Here is a 23,651-nt window from a genome sequence, read left to right as displayed (position 1 = left end):
AGAGCTTTACAACAAAAGGATACAGTCTGCTTGTTCAGAGCCTGGTTTAATCACATCTTGAATGTCTTCCAGCAAATCAAAATCTGGTAGCATTAGTGACCTATGTACAGTAATGTTCTGGTATTGATCCCCGCTGGCAAGGTCATTCCTAGTACCATCCGTGCCAAACAAAACTACAGCGACTTCATCTCTACTCTCAGCAAAAACCTGGAAACAGAAAAAATACAAAACAGGTATAAAACCACAAGTAGATTCATACACAACTATGTTAGGTAGACTTGAGCAAGCTGAACTAATCTTGAAACAATGTCAGGTACAGTGGATTTACTTTTTCTTACTTTTTCAGTGCTATCCTACCAAGACGTTATCTTACAGAGAGTTCACTAATTTAGATGTAATTAAACTAACAGACTGACATGAGGACATCTGGCATAAAACAAGTAAAACTGGCTGACTCAGTCCTTGAAACGTGCCTTCAGTATGGTAAATCTTAAGAAGGTCGAAACATCTTAGAGAAAGAGAAGAGTACTTTTTTCCCCTAAAAGTTTCTACTGCTCTAAAGAAAAAGAGTGGCCAATCCAACTGCCACATCTCCAGAAAACTACAGCTGAAACAAAGAGCACTGTTACTGCTGCAAAAAAACAGACTAGGTCTTACTCATTTCTCATTTATTTCAATTATTAGTAAATGAGGAAAATACGTCACAGATGTCATGCTTCCTCTCCCTTTTTAACAGCTTTTAATCACATGTAAATTCACACATACCTGTCGCTGCACAAACTTTGTCATAACCTTCTTGGCTTGTTCAAGTGAAGACTCCTCACCAGAGGCAGAATTGCTCATTGTAAAGCCTACATCCAGGCACAGCACTATGGCTGTCTAGAAAGGAAGGACAAAAGTGACTAAGAATGTAAAAGGGCCAATATAAGCATAATTACTTAAAAGGGTTAGTTCAGAACCTTGAACATATGAAACCTAAAATCAAACTTCATCACTATTGGTTTCTTTTACAGCAACTGTTAATTCTCACTGAACTGAGAATCATTTAATCCTGTACAATGTTGCAGGCATCTCAGTGGAAAATACAAAAACCCCCATGTTACACAATAATATGTTAAGAAGGTCAATTTCTGTTCAACCCCGTGAACATACTAGGGATCTAAGGGCTCACTAGGAAATAAAACAGAGATCTTTCAGTTGACACAAGTTGACACAATACAGTATACCTGCACAACACAAGGTGGATATACAAGCTTGTTCCCTAAACTCTACAGCTACATCCACCCCTTGCAGTAGCCCGTAATAGCTGTAGGCAACTGTTTGGTCTAACTCAAGAACATAAGAATGACGGCACTCCTATGGCTTCTAGGGAGAGCCAGAACATTTGTTGCTACTGGAGGTGTCTCTGCAGTGAGCACCAGTGCCTGCAGCATGCAGCTATGCTCTTAATACCTCAGAAGGATGAATTCTGATTTCACCTGAGGGGCTTAAATCCCACAAGCTAGCATATGTGTTTGCATTTCTGGTCTTTGCTTTAACCGATCTATACATAGGAGTGTCCAAGTCTTCCCCTTAATTGATTTATAAACTAGCATATGAATAAAATAAAATTGCTTCTTGTGATTTTTCTTGTTCAACAATTATTAATAATGAATATTACCTGCAGCATGTTGCCCATTCAACTGGTTTTGCTAACTTCCTCTAAAGTTCTTCCACAGACTCTGCTTACCTTGATTAACTCAAGTAATTTTGCCATCCAACTGAATGAAACTACAAGAGGAATTCAGCAAAATTATGTCCTGCATCTCCAAGGACACTGACAAAAGGCCAGCTCAAATTTGTCATCCCTGATTAAACCAAAGTTCTTTAAATAACATTAAAATCTTGCCTGGTGGACAGCCAGTAGCTTAAATTACACTGCATACAAAAAATTAGTTTGTCAGAACACAGGAGAGTTAGGTATTACTTAGTTTGGCGCCAGTCACCTTGTTTTAAAATACAAAATATATCCAGTTCTTTAAGAAGTGAAGCTGCCGAAAGGACATGGGCAATAAAACAGAAGACTGAAAATCAAACAACGAAAGATGCATAGTCTGCCTTTGCAAAACAAGAAGGACAAACAAAAAGAAAAGGTGTTGCTCTAAGGTCTTTTGCATATGACCACACAAATAACTCCAAGTACCTTTTAAACATCAACCAAAAGATGTCACCCCAACAGATATTTCTTAATATGAAGTTTATATGAATAATTTGCCCAGATTAGCTGTCTAATGGTCTGTATTAGCAGCTCTCAAACTATTTTCTTATCCTCCTCCTTTTTCCAAAATATATTGTGCACCTCCCCTGTCATTTTAACAAGCACTAGTTTAACTCCCCGCATTCTCCCAGACCAGGACAAGGGGAAGAAAGAAAGAAGACTTAGCGACAAGACTCCACAAGACATCCAGCAGGTTATACTTAGTCTCACCACTTTATTCCTCACTCTGCCTTCACTGGCGGCTTGTCTGGGAGCCAGGAATTAATGCCTCCGAGTCACGTAGATCTGCAGAAGCTTAGAGTGGAATAGAGGCAGTAACTGGGACTGCACTAGGTTCTCACAAGAGCCTTGTTACTGCTCACCTGATAGTCTGAGGAATTATTCTATAAGCTTCAGTAACTGCAGACCCTCTGCTTGTTGCTGTCCTGCCTCAAGACATACCACAGCTGTCAGCTGAATTAATCCTGTTGTCCAAACCAGGTAAAATGCTCTTCACAGCTGGCAAGACGACAGCAAAGAAACTGAGCAGGTGCAGGAGCGAAGGGCTGCTCTTTCGCTTGAGAGAAAATGATCAAGTACTAACAGGCTCTTCTGGAAGGCAGCAAACTCCAAGCCCAGTGCCTATTCAGGTATGTGGAATCCTCCTTCAGGAAGAGGGCAGGTCTCTCTTTTGGTAGCCCTCCGCTATATGTCTCTTCATCTGTTATTAACCTCTGTGCATCTCACCTCTGAATATCCAGTACTGCCATTTTCAGATGCAGTAGACTAAGCTATGCTTTTAAGATACTCAGCATGTATGACTGTAGGACAACATTGTCATACCTGAACTAACATCAGGCTGCTTTGCTCATGTACTGATAAGGGTGAAAACGGAATGAGCCTCCCTTTATCTCTAACCTCTCGGTGCTGAACCTAGTTACAATAAAGCGAAGAGAGATATGGCTACAGCAGCACTTTAACCTGCAGCACAGGCAAAGCCTGTGTTTAACAGATACTGCCCCGTATCAGAAGAGAGCTTAATGCAGCTTTCACCAACGAGACTCCTTAAACATACCAAACAAACTACATTTGTAACAGGGCAAAACCATTTCTACTATTATTTTAGCGAGAGCAATAGCAACTACAGCGGTAGCTGCACTGCGCTCAAAAAGCACAGCTGCGCCCGAGACAGGAATACTGCAGCCCCTTCGAGTTAGTCACCTTTGTACCAGCAGCAACTCGGAGGTCGGCACAGGGAGGAGTGACTCCGTTTCGGGGATGGGTTTTGCAGCCCTGGCTCTTGTGTCGTTTGCTACTGAGACGGAAGCCAGCTCACTGACGGCAAGCTGGGCCGGTTCGGCCCCACGCTGACTGCGGTACAGACAAGCCGCCTGACGGCAGTAAAGCCGATTCCTTCAGGCGAGCAGGAGCGGACCGGCCGTGTCCCGCTCACAGAAAGGCCCTACCGCAACGACCCCGAGGCGCCGTCAGAAGCCCCCACAGCGAGCACGGGGTCGCGCAAACCTCCACCGCCACAAGCAGCCGCCCCGGGCCAAAGCTTAAACGGCGCTCCCGTTACAGACGGGCAACGGCGGCTCCGGCCCGCAGCGGAGGGACCCGTTGTCACGGCGCTCAGCCGCGGCCGGGCCCAAGCGGGCAGCACCCCCTCCACGACACCCCACCACACCGTGCCGGGGGCGAGCGACGGCGAACCAAGTGGGAGGGGGTGCCCAAAGACTTCCGCGATACTGAAGACCCCACCACCTCACCTTGCCGCCGCGCGCCATCTCGCTCCTTCCGGGACGCGGTGCGCCGCGCTCAGCGCTCCGGCCGGCGACGCGCACTGTTGGCTCCGCGTCCCCCCGGGAACACGGCGGCGGCGCCTCGCGTTCCGCGGGGGCGGCAGCGCCACCGGGCGGCGGCGCGGGCGGGACCGAGAGAAAGGGAGGGCGAGGGGAAAGGCACTGAGGGGACGAGAGGGCCCCGTCCCCCCATCCCCAGGCTCCAGCAGCGGGGAGGGGACGTGTCCTCCCACCGCCTCAGCGGCAGCAGAGGCGGCTGACACGGCCTCCTCAGCCGTGGCCTCGTGCTGGGCCGAGGCTGGTGCAGCGCAGGCCGCAGGGGCAGCTGGGCCAGGTATGGCCAGGTATGGCCCAGCTGGGTGATAGGGAAGGGAGATGTGGGGTGCCCCCTCATCTTTCTCCTCGGATCATCCCCTCAGCCCCCCTCAAAGTGCCACATCTCGCAGGTATGACTGTATCTGTGATTTGGGCCACAGGGTGAGCAGTGCGTAGCCAAGGACAAGCCTGGTTTGGGTGGACTTAGCTCAGGTCCCTAGGGAGGGGCAGCAGCAGAGCAAAGTGCTCAGGCCAGAGAGGCCCTCCTGTCCTCTCCTGCCTCTGAGCACCTCCTGACTCACCCCATCTGTCACCCATCCCATAGGGCCTGTCCACCCAGGCCTCTCCAACCTCCTCCCGGCACCCTGGAGCCCCATAGGACATGTCTGTTGAGGGAGCAGCCATTCCCCTTTGCCACCAGGACAGGGCTTTGGGCTGGAGGGAAGTGTCTGATAAATTGAATTCTGCCCATGGATCACCAGTGGGACATTATTTATTTAAACATTGGCACAACTCTAGCTTTCTCCCAACATTAACAACAGAGAGAATTTCTCAAACAAATTACATCCAGGCTCTTTGATGGAACTGAAACCTGCTGATTCTATAATAGATGCTCTATCACGTATATCTTGGCACCTGTTGGGTATTAAATCATCAGCAGAGACATATAGAGAATGGCAAGTATTTCATCACACATATTGAGTATTTCTTGTTCTGCATTACCTTCCCTGTATCCTTTGAGAATATCATTACCAGTGTCCTTTCTATTCTCAGTGTAACTCAAAACCCACATTATTATCTATAATTATTCTCAAAACAGAGTGCAAAGTGGTGATATTAGTGTAACTACAAAAGAGTAAATCTCACACGAACAATTCAAAAACCTTGTACCAGAAGACTGACCCTGCAAACACATTTCCTTTTTGTATTGAGTGATGTCTGAAGACAAAAATTCCCTTTCCCTCCTTACTACATCAACATGCTTTGGGAACATTGGTAACTGAGGGATTCTCTCTTCAAAGCACTTTGCATATCAAAGGAACAGAGCAGCTTGGCAATGTGACAAACATTTTATGGGGAACCTGTAGACAAAAAAAAAAACAGTCAACAACTCCAAGAGAAAGCTGTGCACTGTCTTCCTGGGTGTCTCTAAGGAGACTACAGATTAATCAGCCAAAGAAATCAGGTCTGCTTACTGTTATTACTGTTCCTGATGTTATTTTAGTCCCTAGGAGTGCTTGCCACAGACCAAAAGCCCCCCCTTTAGGCTAGCAATCAGGCAATCCCCCACCCCAACTGATTTGTGACATAGCTTGCAGTCTAGACATACGACAAGAGATGTGTGCACGCACACGGAAAGAGCAGAAAACTAAGACTTGATCAACTTCATCAGCAATGGCTTTTCACACACCAGCAGAAAAGCATTTTGCAAGACATCATAATCAATGAACATTTTATTTTTATGCCAGGGTTGGGAAGTAAAACCCCAGCCCTGATTGCTGGCACAGAATATTGACACAAAACCCTTCATAGTCCTCTCCGAATCCTAGATTTGACACAAAAGCTGAATCCCAGGCTTTGGTCCAAACTCTCATAGCTAGAGCACTAATTCTAAACATCACCCGGAGAAACCTCATTTGGCTGTGAACTAGGAACCTCTGCTTTACAGGAACGTTGACATGCCTGGCCCAGGTACAGCACCCTGTTCCCTTACAAAGTCTGAGTAAAACTAAAGACACCTGTAACCATGAAACTCCATCTTTGATCTTCCTATACATTAGTTCTCAATTTGGCACAAATGGGGTCTTATAACTCTCTCAGCAAAATACACAAACAATAAACCCAAATATTCACCCTTTCGCACTTTCATGCTGCCAAATTTCCTCAGAGCTATTTCCACCATTCAAAGGAAAACTGGCTAATCATTTCTGAAACAAACTTTAATCCCCATTTCCTTTGCAAGTCTGCAGAGAGCTGTCTTACAGGTAATCATCAGATCTGACCAATCAACTCCATCTGGGGGCACTGGGGCTTTCTTAGCCTGGGTTAAGACTTTAAGATCTTTGCTTGTAAACACTTGCCAAAAGATGCTTGTGATTAATCGGCCATTTCCATTTTACAGAATGTCAGTCTCTGAGTATAAATAATAAATACGTGACATCTCAGAGGATTCAGCATCCAGGGTGATCAGCTGTAATCTCATTTGCAACAAAGTGAGTCAGACCTCAGTCCCAGTGAGGTTCTCACTCATTGCTCTGCTTACTCCTTTTGAGTTACTTTTCTTCCCCCCAAAAAACCTAAGCCTGGATTAAATAAGCATGCTCTTGGGAAACAGCAATGAGGGGCCTGCCTTGTGTTTAACTTCACTCAATGCCTTTACAAGGCAGCAGGGAAAATGGCTTCCCTGTTTTGTTACAGGAAGGAATGTATTATCCAGAGAGTTGCAGCTGGGAGCCAGCTGCTTATAGCAGCTCTGAGCAAACATGAATGGCTTCAATGTAAAAGCAGAAAGATGACTTGGCCTTTCTGCCTCTTGGAGCAATTGCCCACAGGGTAAAACTTTGGATAAATGCCTGATTGAAGGAAGAATACCATAGCCATCTGGAATCTAGCCCAATAGTTTTATTGAAACAGATACATGAAGCAGAACTTTCCATGGAAGAATTAACTTTGCAATCATTACCTATTCTTCGCCTGGGTTCATATGTAGAAGTGGGCACTAACTGCAAACTGAGGAATTATGAACTGAATTTCCTACAGAGATAAACAAAGCAGGGCAAGGACACTGTGACACCAATCAGCTTTGTCTTTCTACCAGTACAAGCTTGGCAGCAAGCTGAAAGATGAAGTAGACAGGAAATTGGCACCCAAAGCAAAGCAGGGCTTAGAAACACATCTGTTAGCATCTTCCTGTGTTGGGCTTCATGAGGTGTGCACAGCTGTCTTCTCTCAAGAGGTCTTTCCAAACACCTGCTTGCAAGCACATGCCAGAACTGTAGTGCAGACCAACACTAGTATTTGTTATGTCTGTTTAGTGATTCCTGATGGTCCTTGCCAAGAGATGCAAGCCTAACAGACTGTCTTTGCTGAGTGGCTTCTGTGGAATACACCTGCAGGGAAAAGGTCTCAAACACTGGTTTCACTCTCTAAAGCAAAACTAGTCTTTGACTTTGAGGATCAGCTGTAAGTCCACACGGCTTGTCCTCTGGTCATCTATGATTCATGAACACTTGGCACATTACAAAATTGTGTCTTTAATAAACTGAAAAATAATTAAAGCATATCCTTCTGGGGATTTAACAATTCCCATCTGTTGGTCTACCTGCTCTGTCCATTTTTGGTTTAGTTCATGCAATGGAAGGAAATGAGTCTACTAGGAAATGTAAGGAAATTATCATGGTAGGAAAATTAGAAAGCTTAATAGGAAGGATTATACCACACCCAACCTTTCCTGAAAACACAAGAAAAACATAATAAGGAAAGGTAACAAGTTACGAGCACATACTGACTCAGGGTGTGTCCTGCCAGGCACATTCTAGCTCAGGGGCTCCCTAACTGTGGCAAATGGGTGGATCACAGCTGATACACAAACTACTTCAAAGCAGCACACCCACAACTCCTAGTCCCACACCACTGCAGAGGAGACAGGGAATACTTCAGAAATGATTCCACAAATCCTTCTGCACAGAGCTGAGAGACTCTGAGGCCCCATGTTCATAATTCCTCTTCCAAAAGACAGTGTCACTGTTGCTTTTCCTCCTCACTGCCCCCCACCCCAGCTGCTGAATTTCCAGCCCCCTCTTTCCCTCTGACTGGTCCCTTTCTCTTCTCTAGACTATGCAGTTAACGCACATTTCTCAGGCAGAGTAAAATCTTCCACTGGCTGTAATACACCAGCAGAGGCCTTATTAAATGCCACAGAGACAGAAAGAGTGAAGTCACAAGCCAACTCTGGTTACAACCCCTTTTCACCATGTGGTATTTACCTTTTTCACACTATCATGGAGTCACAAAAATCAGTCTTCTGTAGCATGCCCATACTGTGCTGCAGAATTGCTGCCCATCCAGTAGTTCTTCCACCTGATGTTCGTTATTCCCAATGAACAGAATGGCACATTTGCCTAAAAAGTTGCATCCTGGTTTTTTTCTCTTTCAGACTATTTATGACATTTGTGGCAATCATTTCTTAGTTCTCATCTTGTAAGCCATTGTGCTTGCCATCCCTCTCAGTTTGGCATCATTTCCAGGTTTCATAAGCACATTTTGTCTTCAGCGAAGTCATGAAGGAACAGTGCTCAACCTGAAATGGCCACCCCGGGGAGTAACTGCTAGACACAGTTCTATATATAACATTCTGGCTGCTTTTGCAGCTATTTTATCATACATCAAAATACACAACAGCTTCCTAGCCTGCTTGTGAGAATGTCATTTAAAACAGCACCAACACCTTATTAAAATCTTATTAAAAAATTAAGGTAAAAAATTTCTATCCAAAAAGCCTGTTTCTCTTTCCCAAAAAGAAAAAAAAGGGTGTGTGTGTTGATTTGACACTATTTCCTCTTTTAAGAAAAAACAAAAACCTTTTTTTCCTTTCACTTACTATCATCCGAGCATCTATAAATGTTTTATTTGCTATGCTAGTTTCCAGTAACTGGACCACAAATAGTCTGTAACTCCCTGACATCTTTGCACTCCCTCATCCCTTTTTAAAAGTAGATGTTGTATTTGTAATCTCACCTTTTAAAGGAAAATCATTAATGCTCCTGAGATTGCTTTAGCCACTTTTATATTTGCCTTGGATGAAATTCACCTGGTTCAGCTGTTTTGAAAACATCTCCACTGTTTAAACACATTCTGACTTTTCCTGTTTTATCTTGAACCACTTTTTGCTGCTGGTGTTAATTGTGTTGCTGCCTGATTGCAGGTGACCTTTGTAAACAGTCTTCCACAGCTGTCAATTATTTAATTAGCTCAAAAGGCAGAAGCATATGCTGTGGCTCCAAAGGTTTCAGCCCAGCTGAAACCCATGTAGCTGTCAGGAGGAGTCTATATAATGGAATTGCCTTTTCTTTAATGTGTTTTTCTTGAAGAAGTAAAGAGAACATTAAAGTTACAGAAGTCTGGTTTCAAAATGTGAGGAAATTCTGATGTTAGAGCTTCTCTTGCAACCTTAACCAAGTACTTTGTGTCTGTATATTATGATACAGGTTCAACTACAGGAGCAGGTACTTTTTTTGTCCCACAATGACATAGTCTCTTTCAATACCTATTGGGATAAAATTACAGCTGTGCACTAAAGGAGTCATAAGACTCTTGCCTCATTTGTTACAAAAATGGGGAGACAGAAAGTAAAAGGGGAAATTCTTATTAATATGGTAACTGAATGATATTTTAAGAATTAAATTCTCTGGTTTTGTTCAGCAGGTTGCCTGTGTTCTGATTTACAAATCACTTGAACCCAAGTCTCTCATCAGTAGGTGCTGGTTATGTGAGTCACATTTTTTTAGTGCTCAGTTTGAGATACAGTCAGATCTGTGTAAGTGCTAAGCACTCACAGGTGTTTATGAAAGGTGCTTCACTTTCGACACAGAAAATGCCTTATTATGCTAAATGTTCTGAAAAAATCTGCTGCAAGGCATCTCAGAGCGGCACTGAGACTTCATAGACATTTGTAGCTTTTAAAATCCTTGTGCCTTTGTTGCCACATGTAAGTTTATCAGCATTTATGTTACATACTATTGAAAAAAAAGTATTTATGTGAAGTACTTACATGTTACAGTAGCATGTATTATTGAGAAATTGCTTTGCACAGTCTGGTTTTGCAAATGGGTTTTGGCCACACTTTGAAATATAAGGGCAAAACAAAATGCTGGATTGGCTTCTCATTAAATGCTTTCACATGCCCCACTGTATAAACCTGGCAGGCCAGAGAAAGAATAGCATGAACTCCTGTGATTGAAGATTGCTTCAGATTGCATACCTATAAGGAATAGGGAGGGAAGGAGGGATTAATTTCATACGAATATATTAAAAATTAGCATGATGTCACTTCTTAGTATTTGCCATTGCACTTTCACAGTATGTAGACTTCGTTGGATGCATTTCTAAGGCAGAAAAAAAATACTGCAGTGGGCTTTTTTCCCTGTTTTTCAGTTCAGCCACTGGAGGGCAACATGATCCCAGTCGCCTAGGCAGAGGAAGCACTACAGCCTGCAGAATTAGGTAGCGCACACCCAGCAAGTACCACTAAACTGCAGAGGAATTTCTGCATGCGGGTATGGCAGAAATCAGACAATAACAAAAAATACGTATTTTTTTATATTTTTATATTGTAATTTTTTTGGAAGGTAGATTGATAAATTTCTTCCTATACCTAAAATCTCTTAAGCTGGGCTTCTGCTTAAGATGATGTTTTCATGAGTTCTAAGTCCATGGATTAGTCAAAGGATTTCTGAAGGAGGCGATGCGAGCCCTACTCAGCCTGGTATCACGAGCGGTGAAATATTTCCCCCTGCTAAGTAACTGAAAACCTGACGTGTCTTTCTACTCTTGAAATAACTCTGGCAGACTTTTCTGGATTAGTTGTTAAATCTGTTACAACAGATGATTCCTTTATTACATTTTAGAGGACTATCAGCAGTGTAGGGTCTGATTTTCTTTAAAATTAATAGAAATAGTTTGGCTCAACTGAACTCCAGAGCACCTGGGTTCCTGGAGAGGACCAGAGAGTTCATGTCAGATACGCTCACTTTAAGGAAAGCAACAGCCCAGCAAAAGAGTAGCAAATAGTGTTTGAAAAAAGTTAAAGCCAGTGCTTTAGGAAGAGGTAGTAAGTACAAAGTAGATGCCAAGAAACAGGGGAAATGCAGGCTGCGTTGTAAGACACAGCAAAACAATGTTTCGCCCAGAAATCTTGTATTGGCTGCTGCTGTTTCAGATCACATTATTGCAGAAGCAGAATCTCATCCACCTTGTTCTCCACATGCTCTTGGTTTCAGTTTTTCTATCTCACCTCCCTGTGTGCAGTCTTTGTTTGCAGCCGTTAGCCAATCCAGCTGTGTTTTCAGCATCTCTGGAAAGCGCTTTCATGCAGTGGGATTGTTCTGCACAAGCTAGCTAGGATAACTCACTGTGTGAAGGATTTGTTTTGTGGCACAAGGATAAGCCTTTAGTATCCTCCCCCCACCAGCATCACGCACGTATGCATGCCCACATGCGCATGCTGGCTAACAGTCCAATTTACTCCTTATAGCACAGGGATTTGTTCCTTATCCATCCAACTGGCCTGCAGGAGGGGAACAGGGAGAGTCTTCAGCTGCCAACCAAGGCTCTTTCTGAGCTGCGAGGGAGGATCCCATTTTAAATCCCTGTTTGTTTGCTTGGACCTGGAAGCAGATTGAAATCAGACTGAAAGGGTGGGTGGAAGTTTGGATCTTTAGAGAAACATCAGCCTTAATGCACTTTAAAAATGGAGCATTGCAAACATGGAGGATGTTTTAAAGCCTTTAATTCTTTTGAGTTCCCAGTTTGTACAGCTTTGGTGGACAAAGCAGCAATGTGAAGGAGGGAGCTGCTATTTGAGATGAAGGAAGAAGGGATTAAGTTTGTTTTATATTTGTGTAAATTGATGCTAACCCATGACACTAGCAGATACGTGACAGTGTCAGATGTAGAGGCTGGGGAAGAATCATTTCACGTTCTCCCTGTCAGTTATTTTTTGTAAGAAGTCCTTGGAGGGAAGTCATCAAGATGATAACTGCTGATTTCTGCAGGTTTTTTGTACTAGACAAGGCACACATTCAAATTTTTATAACTTTCTATTGAAATAAATGGCAAATTTAGCCATCAAAAGAGACTTGATTTTAGGGTGGAATGGGAGCCTCAGAGCGATCCTGCGGTAATCATGGGGCTGGCTGAAGTCACCACTACCACATGAAACTCTTGCCTTGCAGCCTGTTTCAATATTAGAGTTCATTGCTTCAGCAGTGTGTAATCACATTGTAGAAGAGTCAATATTATTATCTGCCTTGAGTCACTAAAGGTAGCTCTACCAACACATACTTGGCGAGAACTGCGATGTCATTTAGCAATGACACTACATGTGCCCTGGGATGATACTGCTTACTATATGACTTTTTTTTTTTTACTACATGCAGATACTAGGAATTATTTCTGCTCATTTCTTAAGTCACAGAGGAGCTCATTTGAATAAATTAATGAAGGTTAAAATTGCTTGTGTTTATCAATTCTGCATGCAACTTTTACATGGTTAAAGTGTTAAGGAAAATTTCCATGATGATGGAAGATATTCTAGTAATTGCTTGTAATTGTAAGGGCAGCTCGCTACGAATACATTGAAAGACATCATAGCGAAAGACATGAGAAGCTGACAATTCTATAGTTTAGGACAAGTAATATATTTTAGAAAGAAAGACTGAATAAAAGGCATGCTCTCCTTAGGCCAACTACGCCAGGAGCTGTTGGATTCATGCCTAGCATTGACACTGTGAAAGCCATTCCGTTTACTTACGATATTTGGGGTTGTTAGCATCACAACTGCAGGTGATTCAGATAACCAGGCTAGAATAAATTAAGCTACATTTGTCTTATATCACAATGAGCCAGTTTGCTGTTACTTTGTAGTAGAAATAATTGATTCACTTACCTTATCACTGTAGGAGCAGAAAGAATTTGGCGTACATATTAAGATAGTCAAAGGCACCTTGAAATATAGTGGTTGTAATATACGTTACTGATGGAAGAACTTGCAATAAACCAAGCCCTGAGGGAACACGTTGCCTGGGAGGTGGGTTCTTATCCTATTTCCCAGGCAGAACATACTGTCAAATTCACTAGTTATCCTTTTTTATCTTGTGAAGTTACATTTCCAGCTTAAAGAAATGGTTGGGAAAAGGAGGCCTAAGACAGAGAGGACACATCTGGGCAGAAACTTTGTATCCTAGAGGGCTCCAGGTCACATTCACCCATGGCATAACTAATTTCAATGGATGCAAAGCACAATAGATTTGAGCTGTTCTGTTTTTTGGGGGAAGGTTTTATGTTTTAGCTCGCTAAAAGCAAGGGCATTTTTTTAACACAGGGACAAATGTATTGTTGGCCTGGCTCAAGTGTTCTCTTTACTTTAATGCATTCTGACAGACTTCAGCTACCATGCAATGACAAGAAATTAGGAAGACTAAAAGTTAAAGGAACTGGGTGACCAGAGGAGATCCATGAGAGCCCCTTGAGCATCGTTTCTCTAGGCTGCCTGTTCAAATGCAGCCACATTTCACCCATTTATGTGAAAAGACGCTTAGGGGGCTATTTGAACCCCATGGCAATTTACCCTGTTATCAAACACACAACCACAAGCCCTTCCTCATCATTAAGTGGCTGCCTGTTGGAAGAGAAATCATGCTTTAGTAGTTAAGACAAGCAAACATGATGTCCATTCTAATTCACCAAATTAATCGAAAAGTAGTGTTTCCAAGTGGATTAGCCCCCTTTTATGGGTAGTGGTATTTGGAAAAGGTCTGAATTTGTTTCAACCTCTCTCTCTTTTTTTGTGAGTTCCCACTTCCATACAGGGAATAAATTTGGATCGACTAATCTCCTCAGAAATTAATCCGCATTAATCTAACTGCCTCCACATCAATGAGTCTTTGGAAAGAAGCAGGAAGGGCACTGGTCCCACAGATAATTCATTGCCTGGGACAAAGAGGGCTTACATAAGTTTTGAGCAAAACTGTGTCCATCACAGGGCAGGAATGTGGTCTGTGCTTACTTACTGTCTCTCTTTAACGCTAGTGTAATTGACTGCTTCAGTGTGCAAGAGCAGATTGGAGTGGTTTTTCTTAACTAGTAGTTGCAGCTTCAAAAAGGTATCCATGGAGCAGCTCCTGTTGATAGTCTCAGAGTGAGGAATTGCAGGATCCCAGCCTCAGGATTCAAAGCACGGGCCTGACGGATTAGAGAGGTGATTTCAAGAGACTAATTGTAGTTAAAACACAGTTCATGCTGTGAATGTTTCAGTTCTCAAAGAAACTGAATGGGATGGGTAAGTCAGCAGACAGAATTAGCACCTTCTCTTTCCCTGGTGAAATACACAGTGCAGTCATACAGGTGTGTTTTGCCTGGTGCAAAGGTTTTCAGTAGGAGTGTCTCCCACTGCTAACCATTATCTTATAAAATTATTACCTTGTACCTCAAAGGTGAGAACTGCAAAGGCTAATGAGCTGAATCTCTGGGCCCACTACTTCCATCCCACTCTGCCACACCAGAAAGCTGAGTGTCCTTCACCAGGTTCTTCACTGGAGGTGGGAAGTCCCCAACGTACATCTGCCATGCAGGGAATCCTGTTCCCTTGGCAATGTTTGCAGCAGGCATCACACCAAGAGCACCTTCCTGGTATTTCCAGCCATTGCACTGGACACGGCACTGCCAGTTTGAGGAAATCAGCTGCAGGTAGCCTTTTGGCTCAAAGAGCTGTTACACCAAAGCTGTGCTAGCCCTCGGCTAGGAATTTCATTTGGGTTTTCCAAAGATCCACCTCTCCTTCTTAGAAGAAAGAAAATGTCAAATAAGTGTTTGCCCTGTGCTAGCAGGAGGGTATGACTGTAGTAAGACTGTGTGGGAAAGCACCGAGGGTGTAATTTAATATTTAGACACCTCGAAGAACTGTATTGGTAGCTTCTCCTTTGACTTATCATAACAAAGACATGTCTGGAGTACTTAGGGGTTGTAAGAAATCTTCCTAGCACAGCTGTAAGTAGCAGCTCCAAGTCACATACATACAGACCATATTTGTAGAGTTAAATGTACTTCCTATTTTGGTATGGAAGCATGTCCCTGCCTACAGATCCTTGGGACGAAAGCCAAACAGATACCCAATGAGTGAAATTAAATCAAAAAGTTTTCATTTGTGTGCTATGAAATAAAAACAGACAAGAACCCATAGCCCAGAGACATGACAGTTCTGGATAGGTTACAGGATAACAAAAGGTAAAACTGAGACCCATTTCAGACACACTTTAAAGTGGGTCTTCAAAGATAATGACTTGTAATCAATTATCAGCGTAGAATGACTGTGTCCATCCCACAGCACTGTTTTTAACACAAAGTCAAGCAGAAGCACGAGAGCAACACTCTTCTAAAGCCATGTACATCTTTATTCTCCACCCAGGCCAGCAAGGATGGGAAAAGGGAATGCAATTAAAAATAACAATCAGCAAACACAGATTATCTTTACTTTAAAAAAAATCCAGACTAGAGCAGCCAGAAACACACTCAATAATCAGAATAACTGGAATTCCCTGCAGTTTGACAGTGGCGCATAAGCAGAAATTCCTTGTGAGTTTCTGAAAGCAAGGGTAGAACAAGACAAAAGCTTGTGCTTTTTTCCATTACAACAAGTGATTATGATTATATATTTTGCAGCAGGCAAACCACTCTGGGGGATAACAGGCAAGAGAGAAAGCTATCCAGAGTTGTTTTGAGGAAAGTTTGAATACAACTTTTACAAATAGCACCAGAACTAACCCCAAGCTTAAACTAGCCCCCACCAAAATCGATGGCAGAACACCCTGACTTCAGCAGGAGCAGAGGCAAGCTTGGTTAAGTGTAAAGAAGTAGAGAACACATGATGGATTGTGGCAGTGTATCCCCAAAAAGGTGGCCTCCAAACCCAGAAGCATAGCTGCCATGGCAGAGGGAGGGTAATACGATCGCTCAGATGCTCCTTTGTGTTTACATAGCAGTAAGAGGCACAGATTTGGTTTTGCTCCCCTCTGGCAGGCTGTTTGCAATTCTGAAAGCAAATCCTGCAGCTCAGCAGACATTGCACATGGCTGTATTCTGTAATGAGCTAGTATTTATCATTCAAGCCCTCTGTAAGTGAAGGTCCTTTGTGCTACTGACCCCAGCCTTTCGTCTAGCCTGGAACAGCTGCTGTTTAGCAGTGACAGCTGAATTGGGTTTTCTCCCTCTACAGCAATGCACACTTGCCAGCCATCCTTCCGCCCAAACCCACTTGTTCGCTGCATGTTGGGGCCAAGATACACAATCCACTCCTTTCACACCATCAGTGTCCCTCTAGGCAAAGCGTGAGAACACTGGCCAGCGGGCCTTCCTTCCCATTAATGCTTGTTAAGCATCACTTCTTCCTACCCTACAGCCATGTGGAAGCCTGCAGTTTCCATGCGGAGTATTAAGCAGAGTGGCTGCGCTGGGTCACTACCGACTGCCAGCACTGGCATGACTTATCCTCAGCTTCTCTATTAATTCAGAGGCATATCAAGCTCCCTAACTGAAACAGCGCTGTGAAAGGCATTTCACTACTTGAACCAGTCCCAGGCATATGTCAGCCTCTTTGAACCCCACTGAATTACTTGCCATTGCGTCACAGGTTGGGGTCTATTTTATTTTTTTTTGCTGGAAGTTGGTCATTGCCTTTAAAGACTTAGCCAGTAAAAACTGAAAGCTGTGCATCAGGAAGCAGCAAACACAGCCTGGCTGTACCTGTGCCCAGGGAGCACCTCTGCTTTGTCAGTGAAGTGTGGGACCAAGCCTGGTCTTGATATTTAGCTTGTATGCTATTAACACTGTTAATTCTCAAACTAGTGCTAAGAGGCTGCTTTGGCTGGACCTCCCAGAAGGGGACAGACCAAGGATGCAGCAGGGACTTTACTTATTTCTCAGTGTCAGACCTAGAGGATCAGATGGACTTGTTTATACATCACTGGTTCCCAGATGTTCTAACCAGGACAGCCAGTCAGTGCAGTCTTTAGCTCATCCTTGAAGTGCTACACAAAGCATTAGTTCCTGTGAAATATAGCTTCTGAATGCCTCTCTTTAACACCCTAAAATGAGAGCAGCTTCCCCTCTGGTAGGGAGACTGGGGAAGCGAAATACCTATACAGACATGAGTGACTGTGCTGCCTGACTGACTGCACACTATGAATTATCTACCTACACACATGCAAATGGGGGGCTCCTCTGGGTTGGGGCTGAGCCAGACTTTCTAGCAGCACCAGCTGAACTAGAGCACTCAGAAAATTAATCATGTTTCAGACATGTAACTCAGTCCCCATTAGAGTCCATTATACCTCTCTCTTATTTTCCTTGTGTCCTCCTTAGGTCAAAACCCCAACAGTCAATCCAGAAAAAGAACTTCTCTGCTAGTCATTTTTTTTAAGAGACAATTAAAATTTCTCCAGCCTATAGTGGCTACCTCAGCCTGGTTTGGGAGCCCACTAAGATGCAAAGTCCCAAAAGGAGGGAAATGAATTATGAAAATGAGACATGAGGGGAGGAGGATGTATAATCCATTGCTCTTCCATATAATTAACCAGAAGTGTGTGTGGGATGCAGATTTCCAGAGCTGAGGCACTAAGTTTACACTGGCACTAACAGACAGAGGCTCAGGGACACCCCCATTCTGAAAGGGAAGGTCCAGCAGCTCTTCCATAAGAGCAACTTGAAAAACAGAATGACCATTTCAGTGAGACCCTCCCATCCCAAGCACCTTCCATTCCACTTCCCTAAATACAGGTGCTGCTGGTCCACACTTGCATTGCAGTGACACACAAACTGAACACCTTTCCTCAGAGCAGATGTTTCTTCCCTAGAATGCAACTGCTTGCACTGCACACTGCATACAAGTCCCGTAGCCCATTCCTTCCTAGCAGTGCGCCTATCAAGAGATCAAATACAGTGTCCTAAGCACCTGTTGGTGCACCTACAGTCTCCTGAGGGTGCTTGGCAACAGGCCCATCAGGTCCCCACGCACCGCATTACAGAGCAAGCCCTACTCTTCCATCATGTGAGAGGTGCGTTTCAGGTCAGCATAGAGCTCACATGCCTTTGTCGGAGGCTATGTTGTCCTCTCCCACTGAAAGGCTGGGCACAACTATTGTAGTGGTCTGTTTTTCAAGCTCTGACAGTGTCTAAGCAGTTAGCCTACCGGGAAGGTTTGCTGCACTTGTTGGAAGGACTGGAAAAGGACCCTTTCTAGGAAAACTGCAGGAACATCATGTTTTGCAATTTAGCGTTCACCTCTGAATGACTTCCTAGCTCCTGAAGGTCATTCCCCAAGTAGAGACTTCTTTTCACTGAGTCAACAGATCACTGTTATGTCCTCTTCCCTAAAAGTAAAGTCTAACTTTACAGAAGTGGACTTTTCAGCATATATCTCTGCCACCCCACAATCAGCCCAGACCCCACAGACCTGGATTCTCTCACCATTCCCAGAAGTTGTAATCAGCTAAAACAGATGACAAATCCTTGGAGAGCCATGCACCTCCCTACCCAGACCACGTGAAGCTAGCACACTTGCATTCTGTGACATTTAAAGAGCACTCCCAGCCCAATATTTTATTCATTAACTTCGTGTTTAAATATATATATATCTCTAAAAAAATCAGTGTGTTATTTTCTAGGTGAAAACCACTCGCATATGACCAAAATATAGTCAGCCAGGACAAAGGCTCAGACTGCTGAGGTCTCAACCCCCTGTGCAGAGCTCTTGCCAGAGAGACTACCTGAGATATTGTCAGAATCTAGCAGCTCGACAATGCTGTATGGAGAACAATCTTCCAAACCCAGCTTGCTGCAGAGCCAGCCACAGAAGCCCTTCTCCATATCCCTGACAGCATGCCACCAGTACCCAAAGGACCACGCTACCTGGGCCACAGCCGAGTACAGGCCTAGGGAAAAAGACACAACCATAATTATAATTGGGTAGAAGATAATCAAAAAGGGACAAAAGGTGATTTTGTGCCAGAAGGTCCTCTCTTCATTGTACACCAAGAAGATGTTGTACCATGTGATGGTTCCATAGTAGAATGAAACCACGAAGGACACTACAAAAATGATGGGGAGGCAGATGATGGTCCAGAGAACGATGTGGGGTCCTCTGTCCAGCCCAACATCACATTTCTTCTTCTCAGGTACGTCCTCTTTAGGAGGTTCCTTTGACTTAGTCAGTTCTTGCAGCTCTTTGTCCGTTAGTGTGACATGGATGTCCACCATCTGACCCTTCTTCTTTCCCCTGGTGATTGTTCCAGTCAAGGTGACATATCGGCTGTCTAAAGGCATGTTCCAGACACCTATGAACACAGATAAACTGATCTACATTAGATTTATTTTCTGTACGGAGTATTTTGTGTAAATAGACCCAAAGACCCCAAAGACAATTAGATAGTGCATATGGAGTTATAGTTAAATTAAAAAAAGATGGAACGCAAGAAGCAATGCAGTATAAAGAAGATTATCACAGAGGAAAATGGCAGAAGAGCTAATGAGGGAGAAGACAGGAATTCCAGATGACAGAAATCACAAGGGAGAAGACTCCAGCATCTGCAATGGGGACAATATGTGAAGGGAAAGTGCTGCAGGAGTATATGAAAAAGAGATGAGACAGAGTAACTGAATAAAAAATGGTATGTCTGTTTTCTCCGATACCCTTATAGATGTATTCCTGAACCGTGTGGGCACTTGGGGTGAATTAGAGAAATATGACTAAGACTTTTGTTCTGGAATAGACACATCCACACATGGAGTTATACTTGAATAGCTAATATTTCACTTTACATTTGCACTGTATCTCAATGCAAATTAATTTTCAAATTTCAGAAAATCCTTACAAACTCTCATGTAATTATATTTGCATTTTAAAGGATCAACAAAGGCACCAAACAGGAAACTGTTGGGATGTGTGTTAAACTCACAAACAGACTGCCTTAGCTTCCAAGTCACATTGGTTTAGGATGGTCCCTGCAGTGGTACTGGCCATAAACTCTTCTATAGGGCTAAAATATGCTTCCTCCTGGTCTTAATTCTGACTAGCTTGGAAGGAGGTCTTCTGAGGCTCTGAAAAGGAGGCTGAGCAGTTTGAAGTGGCCCACAAAAATAGGAAGGCAGCAGATAAGCAGATAAGCCATATAGGGGTTGGGATCATGGGGGAATCTGGTGCAGCTGATGGACCCAGCGCATGCATTCACATTTAAGCCCCCCTCAGCCTGCACTGCTGACTCACAAGAGGGTTAGCCATAGGACCTGCCTCCCACATTTCTTCCCTGCAAGGGTATCCAGGACAGACACCAAAAGTAAAAGTGGCTCCAAGATGCCCCACAATGACCTTGCCAAATAATCACTCTTAAAGAGGAAGCTGTGCTGAGAATATGCAAACAGAAGGCAACAGCAAATCCTAGATAATGAGTAGAACTCCCTATCACAGGTAGAGACACTAAATCCATCTGTTTCCATCCTTTCACTTAACAGGCAGTTATTTTAGGCATGGACAGGGGCTTAATCACGGCATCATTGGCTTAAAGCATGCTCAGCGTTTTTCTGGATCAACCCCAACCAGCACATAAATTTAAAACTAAGAGTGCGGCAACAACCAACCTCTGCAGAGAACTGCAGGGAACACCCCAAATCAGCTTGTAATGCTTTTTATTTCAGAACGTTTTAATGTATGAACTCAAGCTCTCCTTGCCTGCAGTCTTGGAGAGGGCTGCTCCCAGTGTCACTTCCCTTTGACCTCAGTGCATGCTGGCATCAAAAAAAGTTCATGGGAGGTGGCTGTTTACAGGAATACATACCATCTGCCGTGGACTGACCCAGGAACTTGGAGCCTTCCTCAGAGCTCCTCTCCCCTCCTTCTTCATCTGCCTGTTCTTCCTCCACCTTATTCTCATTCTCTGACCGATACACTATTATTGACTCAGGACGGGACTCTTTCTTCTTCTTTTTCCTCCGGTCCATAGTGGCTTCCCCATCAAAGGTGACAGTGGTTGCCACAGCCCTTCTCACGGAGCCGTGGCGAGGGCTTTGGCTTCCAGACTTGCTCTCTTTCTGCACGGTCTCCTCCATCCTACTGCTGCTCTCAAGCACCTCACTTGGCATCTTGTAGCACTTGTTTCCAATCTAACAGGTCTTGCACTTAGAAGTCATTGATTAGACAACAGTCCCATGGATGCTTTATTTTGGTAAGGTGTCCCACTGCTGACATCCAAACTATGCACTCCATTCCCAGCCTAAAATGAGAGAGAAGGCTGAAAAAGTGTCTTTTTCTTACCAAGCAGAAAAAATTGCCAGAATTTTCCTATAAAGGGTTACTTCCAACTGATTTAAATGTCATCTGAAGAACCTTATTACTGTCTTGAACATCAATTTTGTTACATGGATACATGTTTTGTAATACCACCTAATCCTGATTCTCAGGTTCCAATTTTAAATATAACAAACCAAAGCTATTGGAAAAGGAAAGAGTATTAACATTTATAAGAAGAGATTAAACAAGCACAGCTTACTGGGTGATTTTAACATTCCTCTGCAATGCTGGAAGCAAACAGAAGACAATAGTTTTGGCCCACATGCATGAGAATGAAGAAATGAAACCATAGACAAAAAAAAAGTTGACTCATTTGAAGGACTGGCCTATATTAGAAACAACAGCAACACTGCAGTCGCCCTGCATTACAACAGCTATATTGGTGCCAGCCTTTCTCATTTGGAGTGTCTTCTGATTTACTGCTCACTGCAAGGATATTACAAAAAGTAATCAAATGATGTCAAAATGAATGATGTTTCAAACCTTACCAATTTAGCATTATGTAGGGCTGTCAGACCTTAAAAATATAGTATAGACAGGGGATTTAAAACAAAATTACTATTAAGATGACTTCACTGGGGAGGGTATTAGAAACCACAGCAAAGTCTTCTGATTGTGCAGGGAAAACAACCCAAATAATGTTCATAATCTTTGTAACAAATATAAGGGTTCAGTTTTTTACTACTCGTTCAAGCAAAAATAACAGCAATATCAAGTGACACTGTTATCTGTAGGAAAGCTGCCTAAGTAAAAAACATGTAATTAAACATGTATCGAGGCAGACAAATCCTGCTCCATGAACATGGAAGATGCAGGATTAATGGCTTTCAGATTTCACAACATTTAGGAAACTGACTGTACCAAGTATTCATGAAGTATTTAGGTACAAATCTGAGTACACTGAATAATGTTTTAACAACCCTGAAGAGCTCTGTCGAACTTTTACACGAACATTTATATTTAAAAGAATGCACATGACCAATAATTAAGCTTCTACCTAGTATCTGAGTCATCTCTTTTAACAAGAAACTAAGAAACACAGTTATCGTAATTTATAGCCCACACAATGCTGGGAAATTGTTTTACTTGAACAGATGCTAGAAATAAGTTAAGCATTTTTAGATTTGGCAGTATAGTCCTGGTCTTCCCACAGACATGAGATTTTGCTGGTTTGTTTTGAAATTTGTTGCAGAACTTTAGATCAACTGTTTATGCCTCGTACACTCACACACACACACCTTTTAATTGTATCACTTTAAGACCTAAGACTGTGGCCAGTTGGCTCTATGTGGCTTTAAAGAACTCAACAATTCAGATTATTTTTTGCATTATAGAAAATAAATCTTCCCTGGTGATCAGAAAACACAAAAAATGGAATTTAAAAAATCAAGATTTGGCACACCCCAGAAGTCGGACTACTTCTAAATCACTAGGCAGAGAATATCTCGGCTAGCTCTGCATGGCTGGGAACAGACTGTTTAGATTGCTATCTGAGTTTACACCTGCCATGCAAAAATGTATGCCTAAATTTGAAGACATACTGGAAAACAGCTCTATAAAATACTAAATTTACTGCAAATACTGTCCCCTCACTGCACTATCAAGTGTTGCACTTTAGAACTACTTAGAAGCAACTCAGTTTAAATATTCCACCGTTCACCAAGGGAAGCAAGAACAAAGAAGGGCAGTGATGATGAATGCCTTAGTCTGGTGTACCAAATAAGCGTGGTTCAGTGTGTGGGTTGTCTGAGATCACTGCCTGTGCATTCTCCTCCCATCCCAAAGTCCAAGCTCAACAGAGAATGGAGCGAAATGAAGGGAATTTTGCCCCCTTTGGGTCTCCAGGAGAAACATCTCATCACCTCCACCCCCCAAAAAAAACCCCATAAATGAGCTAATGAGAAGCAATTCCTCAATGCAGTTCTCGTACCTCATCTGCCTGAGGAATGTGGCCTTTACATCTGTTTGGAAGCAGCATATAGACAGGCAGTTTTCCACACACCATAATGTAAAAGACGAATGGGATATGCAAGAAACTTCACAGTGAAATCTAATGCTTTGCTTCCTACTTCCCCCTTTTAACTCCAGAGCAAACCATCCACTGATTTCAAAGATTGCAAGCTCTGGCTCTTAACGTGTTAACGTTGGCAGGACTCCAAGATCATTTCACATCCACTGGAATTCA

General features: G+C 43.2%; 2 protein-coding genes across 2 annotated transcripts in view; both read right to left on the bottom strand.

The window, feature by feature from the left end:
• Positions 1-6,256, bottom strand: part of XRCC5 (X-ray repair cross complementing 5) — a 53,921-nt gene extending 47,665 nt beyond the window's left edge. Inside the window, exons 1-3 of the mRNA XM_059820172.1 lie at positions 6,218-6,256; positions 766-879; positions 24-207 (exon numbers count right to left, since the gene is read on the bottom strand). Of these exons, the coding sequence (XP_059676155.1) occupies positions 24-207; positions 766-879; positions 6,218-6,256 (337 nt within the window). The remainder of the gene's footprint in view (positions 1-23; positions 208-765; positions 880-6,217) is intronic.
• A 12,557-nt stretch (positions 6,257-18,813) lies between these two features.
• TMEM169 (transmembrane protein 169) lies at positions 18,814-21,287 on the bottom strand. The gene is made up of 2 exons (XM_009809569.2): positions 20,955-21,287; positions 18,814-19,457 (listed from the first exon to the last, which is right to left on the bottom strand). Exons 1-2 carry the CDS (start codon positions 21,256-21,258, stop codon positions 18,838-18,840), a joined length of 924 nt encoding a protein of 307 aa, XP_009807871.1. The 5' UTR covers positions 21,259-21,287; the 3' UTR covers positions 18,814-18,837.
• Positions 21,288-23,651: the final 2,364 nt, after the last annotated feature.

Source organism: Gavia stellata, chromosome 8 (assembly GCF_030936135.1).
Source record: "Gavia stellata isolate bGavSte3 chromosome 8, bGavSte3.hap2, whole genome shotgun sequence".
NCBI lineage: Eukaryota > Metazoa > Chordata > Aves > Gaviiformes > Gaviidae > Gavia > Gavia stellata.
Note: the sequence above shows the minus strand (reverse complement) of the source record. Positions and strands in the feature narration are given on the sequence as shown.

Bases quoted from the DNA above. Each gene is read 5' to 3' on its own strand.
- TMEM169 (XM_009809569.2), bottom strand. From the start codon at position 21,258: ATGCCAAGTGAGGTGCTTGAGAGCAGCAGTAGGATGGAGGAGACCGTG. The intron at 19,458-20,954 runs GTATGTATTCCT...CTGTGTTCATAG, and splicing joins GGGTCAGTCCACGGCAGATG to GTGTCTGGAACATGCCTTTA.